This window comes from Antechinus flavipes, chromosome 5, assembly GCF_016432865.1.
Source record: "Antechinus flavipes isolate AdamAnt ecotype Samford, QLD, Australia chromosome 5, AdamAnt_v2, whole genome shotgun sequence".
Lineage (NCBI taxonomy): Eukaryota > Metazoa > Chordata > Mammalia > Dasyuromorphia > Dasyuridae > Antechinus > Antechinus flavipes.
In genome coordinates this window covers 155,273,652-155,293,773 of record NC_067402.1, presented here as the reverse complement: position 1 = coordinate 155,293,773, position 20,122 = coordinate 155,273,652, and the positions used below count along the sequence as shown (strand labels likewise).

The 20,122-nt window shown below is 31.9% G+C and overlaps 1 protein-coding gene across 1 annotated transcript in view; it reads left to right on the top strand.

The window, feature by feature from the left end:
• SEMA3E (semaphorin 3E) overlaps positions 1-20,122 on the top strand; it is a 140,950-nt gene that overhangs the window by 64,073 nt on the left and 56,755 nt on the right. Inside the window, exon 4 of the mRNA XM_052000886.1 lies at positions 207-300. Coding sequence (XP_051856846.1) covers positions 207-300 — 94 coding nt within the window. The remainder of the gene's footprint in view (positions 1-206; positions 301-20,122) is intronic.

Genomic DNA, 20,122 nt, shown 5'->3' with positions numbered 1-20,122 from the left:
AAAAGACTTGGGCTTATTTGCAAATCCCTATATACACCTAATCATTTTAAGCTCTTCAACTATGATCTCTTCATAAGAAATTAAACACTGTGTGATAAGAAAGAGAATTCTTGTTTGAGCTATGAAGTGATGAATTATTGGAGAAACTAAATTATCATTAATTTTTATATAATTGAATGTAATGGATTTTGTGGTTTTCTTTCCAGGATCACCTATTTCAATTGGAATTACACAGATTTGAGAGAGGAAGAGGCAGATGTCCTTTTGATCCCAACTCCTCCTTCACCTCTACTTTAATTGGTAATTATCTCTGTCGAAATGTGCAGGATGCTTTCATTTTTTCTTTGGAAACTACTTTTGCCAATTCCCTAAAATGCTGTCAGTATTTCTTCATAACTTTTACACAGTTACACTTACATCCAAGAATATCTCTGGCATTCACATTCAATTTCAGCCAGTGTTAATGTAAACAAGATCCAATGGTGCATTGCTTATGTCATTCTGAAATTTTAATTGTCACCTAATAGATGATATAATAATTTCTTAACTACAAAGGCAGGATTTATTAGTAAATCCAGTTTTCATGTGGAAAAGAAACCCTTTTTATTTTGAATATTTTGAATACTTCCTAAAATATTTTCTGAAAATAATTGTTCACTTTTGTTATATCCTGTTCTTTATATTTATAGTGCTTTGTGATAGATCATTCAAATGTTATTTTTCTTTCTATATGTGTATGTGTGTGTATTCATATGCATATGTATTATATATTTAAAGTTTCTTACTTTATTGCTAGATTTACATATACTATGAAAGGTTTAATGTAGTCGCTGTAGTTTTTGTTATTTTCCTCTGAAGCCTGTGGTTTCCTAAATGTAGGGATCTCTTGGCAAGAAGATTCCCTCTCCCAAAGCAGATAAGTATCTGTTGTGCACTTGATGATATTAGAGAATTGTCTAGAGACAATGAGAGGTGAAGTGACATATATTGAAAATCAAAATAGACCCTAGACCTTCCTAGGAGCCAGAAAAGTTCAGTATCAAGTATACCTTTCTATTTCTCACTGGATCTTTCAGTTCTGTTTTAATATTATCTCCTTACTTAGGGAAAATCTAAGACCATACTTGGAATAACCAAGTCAGAGTCCTTGATTTATTAAGGACCTCAAAGATCATCATCTAATCTAAATAATATCTGAGTTATAATCCTTCACACAGTTCTCAGAAACAGTTCTACCTATGATGTCTGGGCTAGCTTTCCGGAGGATTTCTGGATGGGCCTTGGCCTTTAGATGGAGAAGTGATAAAGGCAGGAAGGCCATTACAAAGCTGGTCAAAGATGGAGTCTGGAGTCTGGAATCTTTTCTGTGTCTGTGCCTAAGACTCTGTTTCTTCTCTGTACTGAGATTCCCAGTTCCCAGTCCTCTCAAATCTTAAATACCTCAGTACAATTACATCATTACAGCAACTGAGCATGTGCCAACTATAGAGCATTACATCAATATTACACTAAGTATATGCCAACTAGAATGATTACATCATTACATCACATTAAGTATATGTTTAATTAGAGAACTGTTAGACCATCAATCACACTGGGTAGGTGCTTAACTATAAGTACTTTACTGTCCTTGATTCAAGTATACCTTTCCAGAGTAATGGCCTTCTATACTAACCTTGACTTTCTTCCTTCAAACACATTAAAGCATACAGTGATTTTTTTCTCTAACTTTAGTATTATTTGGGACTATAATGTCACATTTGTGTGTGACAAGGAGAAATGAATGAATTATCAATGATAATTGAAGGTAACAGCAGTTTGCACTGACTTATCAGAAGTATCAATTCTAGTCTAAGTTTTTTTTTTCCCCCATAGCCTTGTATAAGTGGTTCTGATAAATATGAGTATATTATTGAATTGGCAGGGTTTAGAATTATTGTATATGAAATATGTGAGTGTGATTATAAAAAAGGGAAGAATATAAAATCAAGATGATTTAACAACATACTACAATTATGTAAAATTCCACATGATTTTCTATTTAATTATTTTTTTTTACTTGATGGATGGAATTTCATAAATAAAAGATTTAAATAGTAATAGTAGCTTATATAGCAGCTATATACTACCATGGAGAACCATTATAATACCATTAAATTTAAAGTAAGAAAGAAAATGCTTTTAAATTTTGCTTTTATACTAATTAGCATTATGATATCAGACAAAACATTCTACCTTTCTGAAATTTAGCTTTCTTATCTATAAAATACATAATGACAATTATACCATTTACCTCAGGGTTATGAACAAAAGATATTATAAATCTTTAAGTATTATAAAATATGAGTTATCAAATGTAAGTTATGGAAAGGGTTTTTCAGTCAAGGGAAGAGTTAGAGGCTTAAAATACATTGTAAAAAGACTATGGAGTAGAAATTAGAGGCAGCAACCCTATTGAACCCTGTCAATATTTCCTTCTAAACAACTTTTAAATAATTCCTCCAAAGAAATTTTGGAGTAGCAGAGCCAACAAAATGTGAGGATGAGACATTTTTATGGCTTGAACAAACTTAAAGACTCCATATGAAAGGTCTTTAACACCTAGGTGGAAATCCATATGGAAGCATTCATTAATAGCAACAGTCCTGGGAGATGGTAGCAACAGCAACGGTATCAAGAGGTACAGCTTTGAGAGATGTCAACTTTTTTTTTTTCTTTTTTTTTTGTTTTTTTTTTTAATTTTTTATTTAATAATTACATTATATTGACACTCGTTTCTGTTCCGATTTTTTTCCCCCTCCCTCCCTCCACCCCCTCCCCTAGATGGCAAGCAGTCCTTTATATGTTGGATATGTTGCAGTATATCCTAGATACAATATATGTTTGCAGAACCGAACAGTTCTCTTGTTGCGTAGGGAGAATTGGATTCAGAAGGTATAAATAATCCGGGAAGAAAAACAAAAATGCAGATAGTTTACAGTCGTTTCCCAGTGTTCTTTCTTTGGGTGTAGCTACTTTTGTCCGTCATTTATCAATTGAAACTCAGGTCTCTTTGTCAAAGAAATCCACTTCCATCAAAATATGTCCTCATACAATATTGTTGTCGAAGTGTATAATGATCTCCTGGTTCTGCTCATTTCACTTAGCATCAGTTCATGTAAGTCTCGCCAGTCCTCTCTGTATTCATCCTGCTGGTCATTTCTTACAGAACAATAATATTCCATAACATTCATATACCACAATTTACCCAGCCATTCTCCAATTGATGGGCATCCATTCATTTTCCAGTTTTTAGCCACTACAAACAGGGCTGCTACAAACATTTTGGCACATACAGGTCCCTTTCCCTTCTTTAGTATTTCTTTGGGATATAAGCCCAATAGAAACACTGCTGGATCAAAGGGTATGCACAATTTGATAATTTTTTGGGCATAATTCCAGATTGCTCTCCAGAATGGTTGGATTCGTTCACAACTCCACCAACAATGCATTAGTGTCCCAGTTTTCCCGCATCCCCTCCAACATTCATCATTATTTTTTCCTGTCATCTTAGCCAATCTGACAGGTGTGTAGTGGTATCTCAGAGTTGTCTTAATTTGCATTTCTCTGATCAATAATGATTTGGAACACTCTTTCATATGAGTGGTAATAGTTTCAATCTCATCCTCTGAAAATTGTCTGTTCATATCCTTTGACCATTTATCAATTGGAGAATGGCTTGATTTCTTATAAATTTGAGTCAGTTCTCTATATATTTTGGAAAAGAGGCCTTTATCAGAACCTTTAACTGTGAAAATGTTTTCCCAGTTTGTTGCTTCCCTTCTAATCTTGTTTGCATTAGTTTTATTTGTACAAAGGCTTTTTAATTTGATGTAATCGAAATTTTCTATTCTGTGATCAGTAATGGTCTCTAGTTCATCTTTGGTCACAAATTTCTTTCTCCTCCACAAGTCTGAGAGATAAACTATTCTATGTTCCTCTAATTTATTTATAGTCTCGTTCTTTATGCCTAGGTCATAGACCCATTTTGATCTTATCTTGGTATATGGTGTTAAGTGTGGGTCCATGCCTAATTTCTGCCATACTAATTTCCAATTATCCCAGCAGTTTTTATCAAATAATGAATTCTTTTCCCAGAAGTTAGGGGCTTTGGGTTTGTCAAACACTAGATTGCTATAATTGACTATTCTGTCTTGTGAGCCTAGCCTTTTCCACTGATCCACTAATCTATTTCTTAGCCAATACCAAATGTTTTGGTGACTGCTGCTTTATAATATAATTTTAGATCAGGTACAGCTAGGCCACCTTCATTTGATTTTTTTTTCATTAATTCCCTTGAGATTCTCGACTTTTTATTGTTACATATGAATTTTGTTGTTATTTTTTCTAGATCAATAAAATATTTTCTTGGAAGTCTGATTGGTATAGCACTAAATAAATAGATTAGTTTAGGGAGTATTGTCATCTTTATTATGTTCGCTCGGCCGATCCAAGAGCACTTAATATTTTTCCAATTATTTAAGTCTGACTTTATTTGTGTGGAGACTTTTTTATAATTTTGCTCATATAATTCCTGACTTTCCTTTGGTAGATAGATTCCCAAATATTTTATGGTATCAACAGTTATTCTGAATGGAATTTCTCTTTGTATCTCTTGCTGTTGGGTTTTGTTGGTGATGTATAAAAATGCTGAGGATTTATGGGGATTTATTTTGTAGCCAGCTACTTTGCTAAAATTATGAATTATTTCCAATAGCTTTTTGGTAGAATCTCTGGGGTTCTCTAGGTATACCATCATATCATCTGCAAAGAGTGATAGTTTGGTTTCCTCATTGCCTACTCTAATTCCTTTTATATCTTTCTCGACTCTTATTGCCGAGGCTAGTGTTTCTAATACGATATTAAATAATAATGGTGATAGTGGGCAACCTTGCTTCACTCCAGAGAGAGATGTCAACTTGAAATGATAAAGAGGTCAGATAACTGGTCAGAAAGAAAATACAATCAACCCTTTGCTACTACTGGTATTGATTGGCAACTCAATTTCCCATATGCAGTTTGGGGTTTCAGTTCCCCATCAGAGAGGAAAGTTTGTGGTCAGTCCCAGGGGGAGAGGCTGTGGTCACAGTTGGAGGACCAAGAGAAGCAGCAACACTTGTGGCTGTAAGGGAGCAAAGGCTCTTCTTGGGAATGACCAGAGAGCCCAGAGCTGAAGAATAGTGACCTTGACTCCCATGGGATTTCACCACATTGGATGTAGCAAAGCTTGCAGATTACCAGAAGGAGCTCTGAAAACAGCAGCATAAAAACACCTGCAAAAATAGATCAAAGGGAGATAATTTAAGAATTATGGCACTCTCTGAAAATCATTTTTTAAAAAAACTAATCATAATATTTCAAGAAATTGTCAAGGAAAACTCCCCTGATATCTTAGATCCAGAGGGTAAACTAGAAATCAAAAGAATCCACTTATTATCCCCTGAGAGAAAGAGATCACTAAAAGAAAGCCACCAGGAATATTATAGGCAAATTTTAGAACTCCTAGATCAAGGAGAAAGTACTACAAGCAGTCACAAAGAAACAATTCAAATATAGAGGAACCACATGCAGGATAAGACAATTTTTATCAGCTTCCATTGTAAAGGAGCAGAGAGAGTAGGATATAATATCTTTTTCAAATGTCACAAAATTTACAATGTGTATATATTACACATCCACATAATATGTAAATATATAATATTCATTGTTATATCTTATATTTCCTTTTTCTTTTTTAATGATCTTAGCTTCTTTATAGTTCTAATATTCTAAGACTGTGAATGTAGACTCTTCAGTTTTTTTAAGCATAAAAATTTGAAGACTTTAATATATGTTTAATTGAATAGTCATTCTGATTTAATAGCTATTTAAATGTAAGTACTAGTAAGTAACAATTTAAGTAATATAAACAGAAGCTAAGAATTCAAAATCAGAAGGGAAAATTTCAAATGTTTCCATTGTAATTCCAAAAAGAATTACATTACATTGAAATGTAAAGTGGTTGCTGTCTGGGTGGTTTTTCCTCTTATTCAGAATAGAAATCAAATTATTAGAGCTCTCCAAGACAAACACCAAAGTTGTAGAATAATCTCTCCTAAGAAAAGAAATAAAAATATAATTCTTCACATTTATCCATTCCCTTTTATCCCAAAGTACTTTCAAGAGATCATTCATTCACTGTTGAAATGCTGCAGTGGCTGGAGTGGAAACATAGTAACCAGTGTGAGCCAGCAGCACTTTCAAAGAGAGGATGTGAAGAATAATTCACCCAATTGAAAAAACAGCAGGGATGTGGGCAGGAAAAATGTAGCTACCTGAGTTGGAATTTGGCAAGCACAGTGAAACTAACCCCAGCAGTGAAAGAATGTCCTATATTATGTTTTATGACCATACTTTCCCAATTGATGTATAAAAGTTGAACTGGAATGGAATGATGGTGATGACATTTTATATGCATTTAATCATATAACTTATAACGTGTTTTTCTACCATTATCTCATTGGATCATCTCAACAACCTTGTGAGATAGCAAGGGCAGGTAATATGATCTCCATCTTCTAAATGAAGAAACAACAGGTTCCTATACTTAATTAATAGAGAAGCAAATGTCAACATCATCTCTTTGATTTTTTACTTCTTAATAAAAAAAAGTCTATACAGAGTTTACATTTTAGATGTATCCAGTCTAAGTCTTAAGATAACTGTTTTCAAATAGTTGAAGGGTTGCCATGAGGAAAATGGATTAAACTTGGTGTACTCGGTACTAAATGGAAGTTGCAGAGAGGAAAGTGTAATGTTTAAATTTTAGTAAAAAGAGCAACTTCCTAACTAGAGCTAACCCAAAAGGTAGTAGCTGTCTGAGGAGAAACTAGGTTACCCCTCACTGTTTTCCAAGCATAGGATAGTAGAGCAATTGAAGAGGATAAAGAAGCTTACTGTTTTATTATGGGTTAGATATAACTATTTTAGCTTCCTTATGACGTTGAGGGACTATTATTTTAGGCTTATGTTTTACAAAGTATCTCAAAAGTCTTGATGTTTTAAGCCTTTAGAAATATAAATGCTACAAATTTTTTAAAAATTTGAAAACATTTAATTTTTTATGTTTGTTTAGTTTTTGGAATTTTTGGGGAAAAAAGCATTTATTTTCAAAAATTAAGTCTTTTTTAAAAGCTAGGGTTATAGCTGCCATCTTTTCATTCACTGAGCAACAGCTGATGATATATTTACAAAATTCAAAAATTGCCTAGAAAAATGCATAACAAAAGACAGTGGTTATATGGAATTTTAAATAAACATTATCATGCTACATTTTATACAATTAACCTTTCAGAAAATTTCTATAACTTTTTTAGGAGCATTTTTACTCCTAAAGTTCTTAAAACTTAAAACTACACAAAAACATTTGGAACAATCTATATTGATTGAAGATTGAGTTTCATGATATAATTTCCTTGACAACTATCAGAACAGTCAATTATATAAAATTAATATTATACTTGTAATTTAATAAAATTATGATATAATTTCTCATTTGAATTTCATTTCAATTTATTTCAATTGTTTCTTTAAAATATGAAGTGAAAGTGGGGCAAAAAAGTAGATAAAACATAGACTTGGTACTAAATGAAAGTTAATTACCATGGCTGCATACTTTAATGTTTCTTTGCTATTTCATATCTATGATTTCATTAGGTACCAACTAATACAGATTCCAGTGTCTCCATGCCAGTAGAAGCCAGTTGTGGCCAAAATTTTCTTTGCCCAGTCAATAGATTTTTGGTAAGGAATCTTTCCAAGTTCAGCTTCACTATTCTTAAATGAAGATATATGTAGTTGCCCTCAAGGTCCCCTTAAGCATTTACAATCTATAGGACCTGCCAAATCTTACACTTTCTAGCATATTCTTTTTTTTATAATTTTTTATTGACAGAACATATGCATGGATAATTTTTCAACATTGTCCCTTGCACTCACTTCTGTTCCAACTTTTCCCTTCCTTCCCTCCATACCCTCCCCTAGATGTCAGGCAGTCTCATGCATGTTAAACATGTTAAAGTATATCTTAAATACAATATTTGTGTACATTTGTATACATTTCTCTTGTTGCAAAGAAAAAATCCGATTTAGAAAGGTAAAAATAAACCAGGAAGAAAAACAAAAATGGAAACAGTCCATTTTCCCAGTGTTCGTTCTCTGGGTGTAGCTGGTTCTGTTCATCACTGATCAATTGGAACTGAATTGGATCTTCTCATTGCCGAAGATAGCCACTTCCATCAGAATTGATCTTTACATAATATTGTTGTTGAAGTGTATAATGATCTCCTGGTTCTGCTCATTTCACTTAGCATCACTTCATGTAAGTCTAGCATAGTCTTTTAAAACAAAAAAATCACCTGTGCACCAAAATAAATCAGTATCAATAGTGCTTTTATGAAGACACAAAAGTATATTCATTACAAGTGTAAGATAGATTTTTTTTCTTAAATTTTAGTAATAATAACTTCAATAATAGGTGCGAATATCACATACATTTTGAAAACAATATGAGCTCTTTTGAGTCTGGAAGGCAGTGTGGCAAAATAGATAAATGACTTCCCAGTCCTTTTTAAAATTAAATATTAACTTTGGTTAAACGTATAGCAAAATAGTAACATTCTTTCAGGCTTCTCCTACAATAGATTTACTATCTGTCCTTGAAAAGCAGTGAAGGCATAATTCAGTGTCTCTTCAGGCAGCTGATTACATTTTGGGATAATTCTAATTAGGAAGTTGTTTTTTTCATGAAAAATTTCATAATTTCCTAAATATAATGTATCTGTAACTCTAGGCAAATGACTTTAAACTCTTAAAGATTTTGGCAATTCTAAAATTCATAGTATAAAAGGAATTGACCTGCTTGGAGAGAGAGAATTTCTTCCTGTTGGAATGAAGTCACAGTCCCTATCCATTCCTTATTTTTTTACCTTACACAAAAAATCTTACTATTTTAGTAGATCTACTTTAGTAGAATACCTTTCACTTTCTTTTATGAGGAAGCTGTTTATGACAAGCATGATTTTTTGCTTCTGAACAACTTTTACCCTTTTAACAGATGATAATCTCTAAATGTATTTGTTTATCTTTAACCTCCCTGCCTCAATCGTTGCATCCATATTTCCAAAAGTATCCTAGACATTGGAAAATAGAATTGCATAGTAGAATGATAGAAATGAAGTCAGGGCAACTTATGTTCAAGCCCTACCTACTAAGCTGAGTGGCCATAGGCAAAGCACTTACATTTTGTGAAACTGTTTTCTTATCTGTAAAATAGATCTAAGAATATCGGAGGTCCTAACTCATAATTTTGAGATTGAATTGTGATAATTTATATAAGTGCTTTTCTAGGTTTAAAGAGCTACTAAGTGGTTCTATAGTATCACTAGTTTTATTATGATCAATATCTATAATCTTCTCTGTAGTTTAACCTTCCTCTTGGGCTGCATTCTTATAATCACAATCCAGTGATGAGAAAAAACTAATAGTAATTTATAGATGATAACAATCAGCAACTATCTACTTTTTATCCCTGTGAAATCTTATGTAACCCCCCATAAACATGCAAATTTACATGTGTTGATAATATCTCTGATGAAAACATAAGAAGGGACATGGAAGACTTTAGTACAGGTGACCCACTTAGAAAATAGATTCAATTGGTGCTCTACCAATGTTACTCTACATTATAAACCCTATAGGAAAATCTGAGTAAACTGAAGATATAGATTATATCAGGGTTAATGTATAATGTAACTATTGAAAACAATATGAATTCAGAAGGCTCCATCATAGGTCAGGCACAAATCATCTATAACAACATTTGAAATGGAGATGTCTCTAAATTTGGACATCATTTCTTTTGAGCTTCTGCAATTCTACTTTGTTTAAAGAGCACAACATGTTCTTTGATCCAGGAAGACCATTCTAGGTAGTTCTGTGAAAGTGTCTTTCATGTCTCACACTTGATTCTGGAGTTTTTCATGAAGACTTTGAGATCATTCCTTATATCACTTCTTTTAATCTCCATGTGAGCATATGCCTTGTTTGAGTTCTCCATAAAATAGTCTTTTAGACAAATGTAGGTTTAGAAGTTGAATATGGCCACCTCATCAGAATTGCATTCTCTGCAGTAGGGTTTAAATTCTCAACAGATCATTTTGAGAAAGGATCTGTGTCTAATACTCTATCTTGCCAAGTGATATTCAGAATCTTCCTAATGCAATTTAAATGGAAGCAAGTCAATTTCCTGTCATGATGTGAGCATACTGCCCAGGTTTTACAGGCATACAACAATGAAGTCAGCAAAATGGCTAAGCACCCTAATACTACTCTTCTCTCCCACATTTTCCCTCAGAGCCTTCCAAGAACTGAGTTAGCTTTGGAAGTGCATTATAAACCTTATCATCTATATGTACAAATCATGGAAAATATAATACCATGATAAGTGAATTTATCCACAGCATTTATAATTTCTTCATTTGTTATAACTAATGGTTCCACATATAATGTGCAGCTCTGGCTGGTAGAAAATCTCTGGATTTTCTGGTATTAATTTTTCAGCTGAAATTAGTTCATAAACAGAAAATTGATCATACTCAGCTGCATCTCAGTCTCAGAGGCCACATTGAGTGACTTTTGGATGTGTAGTCCATCAAAATAAGCCATGGGCATATGTCCATATATGTAGAGGCATACAGCAGTCCATTAAAGTGGTTATTCTGGGAATAAATTAGAAACTGAATGACCATCTCAGTAGGAGAAGAGAAGGCACCGAACTCTGAATGTCGCCAAACACTTAATAGCAGAAAGACATTCCGCTTAAAATAACCATTCTTTTGGGGATATCATATGACTGTGACTCATGGAGTATCATGATTTTCAAAGAATTATAAGTGATTGGAAGTACAAAAAGAAAGATACATGATGATTTTAGGGAGCCTGCACATACAATGAATTATGAATTCTATGTAAAAAGTCACATAAAATAATTCTTTGAGGAAATGTATAAATAAGATGGTCTATTTCAAGTAGCAGAAGTAAGGGTTACCCACAGCAAACTATACTTCATACTTAAGCTAAAACAACTAGAGAAAGGCTTCTTACATGTTGGATAATTCTACTATGAAGAATTTGTAGTAGGGAATGTACAAGAATTTCATAGGATGAAATTGGATAAATTGTAATATGAAATAATGACTGTCATAAAGATTTCAAAATTTTCAACTCTATGTTATAAGACCTGACACTAAGCTAAATAAACTTAAGAATATTTTGCTAATAACCTTATTGCTTTTCTGAGTCACAGTCTAAAAAAAATGGGTTGTATTGGATTTTATAATTTAAAAAAATTTTGTTTTATTTCCCTTAGAAGGTGAGAAGGACCTTAGAAGGTCTGAAAGTATTTTGAAAGTATTGTGTTAGTATTTTATAAGCTTTGAAGTGTTAACATTACTGTTAGTAAGAAAAACCATCTCTGCTCTGTCAACTAACAATGTTTGTTTGTCTGTTTTCCTTTTACTATTACTTTAATTATTCTCTTACCTGAATAAAATTTTGACTTATATTGGGAAAGTCACAAGTATGTTGCAAAAAGGAAATGTTCTTTTAGACATTTGCTCACAGGGACCCCATTTCTGTTTGATTTGGTTCCAGTTGTTATTTAACTGTTACCGTTCTCCGGTAGTACCAGTAGTGTGCCAACGTGCATTATGTCATTCCTTTGAGGGAAGTGAAAATGTTCTCACATGTATTTTGACATTTTGTACATAAATTGCCAACTGTTTTTTGATGTTACATTTTTTGTTTTTTTTTTTCCCTGTGATTTTTCTCCAGCCTTCGCTAAAAAAAAAGTCTTCATTTTTAGATAAGCTTTTATAATATAGACTGTACAGTTATAAAGGAGGTAATTCATAGACTTTAAAATTGAACAGGACCTTATGGACAATTGATGTCTCTTCATCAAAGTCATGAAAAACTCCAGAATCAAGTGTCTGAAGGCACACAAGGAATAAACCAAAGGATTTAAATCCAAATAATCTGACTCTTAAATCTAGTTAGATGTCTGATTGATCTTTCATATTCAAATGACTGACCACAGGAGTTCTTTCTTTGACATATTGTATCACAGATTAGGAGTGCTTAGAGGATTATGTTTAGAATTAAGGGAGTTAGTCAATAATTTAAAAATCATTTTTCTGCATTCACTGGTATAGGGAACTCCAATATGAGCAGATTCCTTCTCCCAATGCAAGTACAATCAGATAGAAGGTCATTTAGACCCAGTTTCTTAAATTGTGGCTTAAGATTCCATTTAAGTTATTGTAACAGAATATGGATTATTATGATTTATTATCAACAAATGTTTGATTTTTACTTATTTTATAAACTCATGTATACAGGGTCATGGAAAACATTTCTTGGGCAAAAAAAAAAAAAGGTTTCAAGTGAAAAAAGTTTAGGAAGCTCTGGCCTAGACAAAAAGATGAGTGACTTGAAGTAGCTTGCCTCAGTGTCAAAGCTAATGTATGTCATCTGAGACTCCTTAGGATAGCCGGAAGCTGAAGCAGTTTTCTGTCTACATTACCTCCAGCTTTCTAAACCAAATATGTTTTTTATTCCATGGAAAACACTTCATATCCTTTGCAGCTAATATATAACTTTCCCTCTAATTGTCAGTGTTGACCTCCATAGCATCAGAAATATAAATATTTTAGTCTGGGCGTATTTTTTTTAAATTTATATTACTGCAAATTTTAAAGGTATCTTTGACTTAAAGAAGACTGAATTCCTGTCTCTAAGAAAATCGATGCTTACTGACTTCTATTTCTTTTTGGCACTTTGCACAATTTTTGTACTCTATAGGCTGTCTTAGCTTTTGGCCTAGGTCCCTGACCCCCAGAGAGGTTTTTAAAGTTTTGACTTATAGGTTTCTCAAAGATTTTTAAAAGTGGTATAGTCTTTAATCCCTCATAGATTTTCATTCCCAAAAGAACCTGGTGTTGACCATGACAGTTGGAGTGTTGGTTATGAGCCACAAAGAAAACCATATGAGATCGGACAGTGCCAGTGAATGCAAGATGGCAAGATTTACAAATATGTCTGTCTCTTTCATACCTCAGAAACCACCCTCCTTATGCTGATAGCAACTACTAGTCATCTGCCAAAGGAGAAAAACCACACACTCTCCCACTATTTTTTACCACAAATTACAAATAGAGTGAGAGTGTGAACAAGGATGTTGGAATCAATGTTGTTGCCTGATTATCCATCTCCATCCCCTCAAACTCATTTCTTTTTTGTGTGTGTATGTATGTGTGTGTGTGTGTATAATATAATTTGTATAATAGATGTTTTCCATGCTAGTCCATTCAAATAGAAATAATTTAAATGTCATACAGTTTTAATCATAAAGGACACAAGCTCAATGTTATTCAGTAGTTAGCCTGAATCTTCTTTTATTCCAAGATATGAAAGTATTTGATGTTTTTTAAAACTGCTAAAGTTAAAAATAGAAATACTTATAGCATGACTTAAAAAAATACTTGAGTAAAATTCAGGAAGATAAGATGTTAGTGAAAAACTACAGTATACTTTCCTCCCACAGCAATTAAAAGCTATACAATCAACCTGAGAAGACGAGTTTGATTAGATGGTATACATTCCATTAATAAGCTGATAGGTTCTGTCAACTGTCAAGGAATTTTTAATGTATGCATTAAGATACAGTTTATATTTTAAAAACAATTATTTAGAAAACCCTTTTTTGAATTTTCTATATTTTATTTACTCCAAAGAAAAATTTTTTCAGACCTCAAAATGGTATAACAACATATTTTGTTTTTTCTTAAATCTCACCATTATGAAAACATATTATATTGAAATGATGACTATATAATTATCATCCATTAAATATCCAAAATAATTACTGTTTTCTCTTTATCTAACTATATTGGAAATTCCACAATTTGATCTATGGACACATTTTATTTTTTATAAAGTAAATTTTATAAAACATAAATCAAATATAATGCTATAGTTTATATATGAGATAGTTAAGCATAGTAAAGAGAGATGGATAGACAACTAGTCTTAAAGACAGGTAGAAGTTATTTGAAGTCATTCTTTTAATATGTACTGACTATATGATTCTAGACAAATCACAACTCTGTGCCTTTTTAGGTACATCTCTAAGACTAAATTCAAAGAAGATACCTTACCTCCATTGGCAAAAAGAATTTATTCATCTTGAAGTTTTATGCCAAGGAAATTCAATACCTATCCTATATAAGATTTCAAATATTGTTATCTGAATTCCACAATTCTATGAACTTAAATAATTATCTTCCATATTTATTCACAAAATCTATTGCAAGTATTTGAGATGAGAATTGATTGAAGACTGCTTAGCTACAGATCTTTTTTTTTTAGATTTTTAAAATACTCCCTTTTACCTTGTTTTCTTTTCCCATTTTGTGTTTGTGCAATTTGAAAATTGCTAAGATTTTTAATTTCTATCATTATTAATTTTTCCCATTAGATTTGTTCATCATTCCAGCATGACATACTGATTCTTTTATTTAAGATGTTATCTTCCCAATAATGAAACAAGAATATCCGTTATCACTATATATTCTTCACAATTGTAGTAGAAATATTAGCTTTAGCAATAAGAAAAGAAGAAGAAATTAAAGAATTAGAATAGGCAATGAGGAAATAAAAGTATTACTCTTTGAAGATGATATGATGACATATTTAGAGAATCTCAGAAAATCATCCAAAATCTTACTTGAAATAATTCACACCTTTAACAACATTGCAGAATGCAAAATAAATACACAGAAATCATCAACATTTCTATATGTTACTGACAAAGCACATAAGTAAGAGATAGAAAGATAAATTTCATTTAAAATTACTGTGAACAAAATAAAATACTTGAGGGTCTACCTGCCAAGAGAAATCTAATAACTGTATGAACACAATTACAAAATACTTCTCATACAAATGAAGTCAGATCTAAACAGTTGGAAAAACATCAATTGCTCATCATTAGACCAAGATAATATAATAAAAATGACAATCCTGCCTAAATTGATCTGCTTTTTCAGTGCCATACCAATCAAACCACCAAAAAATTAATTTATAGAACTAGAAAAAATAATAACCAAATTCATCTGGAAGAAGAAAAGGTCAAGAATATCAAGGGAAATAATGAAAAATACAAAGAATGGTGGCTTAGCAGTACCAAACCTAAAACTATATATTATAAAGCAGCAGTCAGCAAAACCATTTGATATTGATTAAGAAATAGAATGTTGGATGAGTGGAATAGATAAGATACACATGACATAATATGAAAGGCTTATAGCAAATCTAATATTTGATAAACCCCCAAACTGCAGCTTCTGGAATAAGAACTCACTTTTTGACAAAAAATTGCTGGGAAAACTGGAAAATAATATGTCAGAAACATAGTATAGACCTACATTTCGTATCCCATACCAAAATAAAGTCCAAATGGGTACATGATTTGGGCATAAAGTATGATACCATAAACAAATTAGGAGAGCAAGGGATAATTTACCTCTCAAATCTTTGGAGAAGAGAGGAATTTATGACCAAAGAAGAACTAAAGAATATTATGAAAGGCAAAATGGACAACTTTGATTATGTTAAATGAAAAAGGTTTTCTACAAACAAAAGCAACAGTAACAAAATTAAAAGGGAAGTACAAATCTGGGGGAAAAAAATTTTACAGCCAATGTTTCTAATAAAGGTCTCACTTCTAAAATACATAAAGAGCTGTGTTAAATTTCTAAGAATACAAATCATTCCCCCTGGATAAATGGTCACATGTTATGAACTGACAGTTTTCAGCTGATGCAATTTTTTTCCCTCTCCCATCATGATTCATAAAGTATTGTGTATTAAAAATAAATAAATTTACTAGAAACAAAGATGTCTTCTATAGGGCCCCAAAATTTGTGTTTTAGAAAATGAGAGAAGCATGATAGCAATGTTCTTTGTCTGTCATTGCTGGTACATAATTGGTCTGCATTTTTCTCAGAGATGCCTGGGTATTTCCAAAAGAGACCTATCTCTATAATGATGATGATGATGATGATTGATTGATATGAATATAAGTGCTTGAAAGTTAAAACAATTTTTTTTTACTTTCAAGAATTCCATTCTGATGAAGAAATTTAATTGGAAGATATAGTACAATTAACACCATTTTGCCAGTTTTGATATACACTTTCTACATGGTAAATGAGCATTGAATTTTTGTGGATAAAGACTGTTATCCTACTTCTTTTGTTTCATTTTAAAAATTCTGAACTTAAATATTAACTGAGATGAACACTTTCATAAAGACATCAGAGTAAAGGATTTTACATAAAACTATGAAATTCTATCATATATGGCTTTCTTTTTTTTTGAGTGTTTTAATATATTCAACATGTTTCTTTAAAAAATGCCTTGTGATTCCTTATGGACTTCTCTCTTTTTCTTGCATTTATAACCCAGTTTCACTAAAATAACTAGGCATTTTAAAGAGAGATACACAATGAATCATTTGTCATGCAAATCAAACTATCAGTAACTTGACCATTACCTCTCTTCAAATCCTGAACAAAAGAGACTTAGAAAGAATAATGACCCCAGTTTCTACCTAACCACCAAATCCAACATTAATGTAGAAGTCATTATGGAGAAGTAACTCACCTTCTTCATCACAACAAGCATCACAATTGCTAACTAACTGCCACCAAAAGGTATATTGGTACAGGAATCAGCAGTACTCCTCAAATCTTAAGTCTATTCCTTAGAGCCATTTCCAGGCAAGCAACTTGTATGTTGATGAAACCAGCCATTCCTGACTGACAGTCAACTGTCATCCACAAGACAGGCAAATCCATCTACTTCAACAGCAAAGTATATGATAGAGAGACAAAAGATAGGCAAATCTAACCACCATTACTACCTTGACCAGTATATCCTTGCACACCCTGATGATAGTTCATGACCTTGAATGTAAGAGCTTGAAGACTAGCTCCAGTGTTCTTTGCCATCATTATGGGAATTGGCACTTATAGAAATGCAAATTGGCAATTGTTCCTACAAGTGTTACAGCCTTATGTATAAAATCTTAAAAAGAAAATTTCTCCCCATTAAAGTCCTTGGCACTATCAAGTGGATCAACCTCAGAAAATGTATGATTTTATCAGTGGAAATAACATTAAAGAAGAAGCATTTACATATGCTTTGCTTCTGCACCCTAAGGACCATGGAATTTTTCCATATGATTTGCAGCTGAAATCTTCCATATGTGTTGTTGCACCATGTGGAATCCTCGAGAAAAGAGACTTATCTTCTCTTTCTATTTGTAGTCCCTGTACTTAGCATGATGCTTTACACATAGTAAGCCCCTGGTAAAGATTTCATTCATTAATTCAAAAAGTATGTTCTAAAGATCCTATTTTTCTTCTAAAAAATTGCTAATCCTATTCCTATCCTTTCTTTTCCTTTTCTTCTCCACACATTATGAGAAAAAAAAATCTTTGTATTAGTTATGTATAATCATGCAAACACATTACTTATATTTAAAAAGAAATTAGATCTTTATCAGGACATGGCTAACCAGCTTCATGCTTCATCATCAATTCTTTGGAATTATGGCAATTGCAATGATAATTATTATGTCTTTCAAAGCTTTTTGTTTTTACAATGTTCTGTGAATTATATAAATTGTTCTCTTGGTTCTGCTCACTTTACTCTGAATCCGTTCTTATAAATCTTCAAAATTTTCTCTAAATTATCCCTTCTATCATTTCTTGTGGCCAATAATTTTCCATTATGTTCATATGTTTGGCCATACCTCAGTTTACAGACATTCCTTTACTGTCTAGTTCTTTGCCACTACCAAAACAACTATTATAAATATTTTTATACATACAATTCCTGTTCCTCTTTCTTTCACCTCTTTGTGGTATATATTTTTGGGTGAAAGGATCTGTACTATTCAGAGAATTTGGGAGCATAGTTTAAAATTTCTTATAAGAATGGCTACATTAATTCACAGCTTTAGTAACAATGTGCTGATGTATATATTTTCTAGCCATTTGTTGATTTTTAAAATTTCATACCATTCCGTATATACATACATATATGTGTATATATATAATAGTAAAAATCTAGTCCAAAACTCTTAATTTCTATTTGAAAATTGATATCCAGAGTTTTGGTGATTTGCTTAAGATAATATGGTGAAAGTGGCAGAGGCATGAGTCAATTCCTATTTCAGTTATTATCTCAGAAAAATATATTTATATTTATTGTCACTGATTCCTTAGTTACAGTAAATATCACCCAAATGACATTTGACCATCAAAGACGTTTCATAGTATTTTCCTTTTATCTGAAGTTATTATATTTTAAAACTCCTAAAGGTTACCTAAAACTGAGATAAAAAATAAGCCAATTCTATAATTATTAAAAATAACATATACTGCAAAGATTAGGTTGGACATTCATATCACTAATTTTGAATTTGGTTTTTTGCATATATTTTATTTAGTAAGTTCACCAAAAAAATATGTTGGAACCACATTTAATTGTTTTATCTTAAAAAACAGTCCTTGGGAACATATCTCATCCACATGTAAGAATTTTTGGCATTTAGTATAGTACCAACAATACTCTTCACAATTTGTCTCTATTTGTAAATATTTTTTCTAAAGAAAACCTTGGGAACAAAAATTATTTGTAAGTGCTTATTTCATGTAATTAATGTTTTCTGATTAAATATTTATGAACTTTGATCAGTATAAGAAGTTAACCAGAGTATATTTACCTTCAGTTAAACATTATTAAGTAACACTATTCTTCTAATTTGTCTCATTTTCATTAATTTTTGTTCTAATGTTTCTCTCTCTGTCTCTGTCTCTCTCTTTCTCTGTCTCTCTCTCTCTCTCTGTCTCCACTCCTATTTTAGCTAATACTTTTCTAAACCTGGATTGTACATTACATCAATGTTTTGTTCCTTATAACATGATGTGAAAGGAGAATTTTTCCCTTCTGGAAGAAAGCAAAATTTTTAAAAGAAACCCATTTGATATAGTTTAAATGGCAAATGGGTTTTTAACACCTGTATAGATACTTTGATGTAAAATGCAAACTCTGGTTTATATGAATTGTTCATAAATCCTTTGGTTTTCTAATGTATGAAAGGAAAGAGAAATGAAGTGAATGGTGGTCTGGAAATTTTTCCCTTTTTTATTGACTTAACTTGTATATATTTGATATCCTAGCGGTGCCATCTAGTGGTTTAGAAACAACATTTTAGTTTACATGGTATAGTCTGGAATTAAGTATTTTGTTCAATCAACAAATTATGTAATCAATTGATAAATTACATTTTAAGTGTTATTTACAAATGAAATCCATTGTATTTTCTATGACATGAAGCCTATAAAAATGTATTTTTATGCTTTAAAAGTATACTAGATCTAACTTTTCATAGTAAAAGTTCTAAAAGACAAATTTTGTAATATATCCAAAATTAAATCAACTAATATTAATCATGGATTTTAAAAATGTAAACTTGTAACCAAAAAAAAAAAAGAGAGAGAGAGAGAGAGAGATTCTATAAATAAATATTTGGAGACTAAGTAAAGATTAGAAAAGATAGGGAAAATTTGTGAGTTGTTAAATGAAAGGTGAGTCACTGAGATAGAGGAGGCTCTGCTATTGATGGAGGTATAGAAAGTGAAACAGATGGTCAAGACTGAAGAACCTGATAGAAGAGAAAAGAAACAGCAGCAGGCTAGGAAAAAACATGTCTGTTAGACCTATGTCTTTGAAGAAATCAATAGAAGAAATCAAGAATAGAATACCAGGCCTGGAATTAGGAAGACTTATCTCCCTAAGTTCAAATTTGAACTCAGACACTTACCCAAGTGTGTGTTCCTGGGAAAATCACATAACTCTGTTTGCCTCAGTTTCCTCATCAATGAAAATGAATTGGAGAAGGAAGTGGCAAACC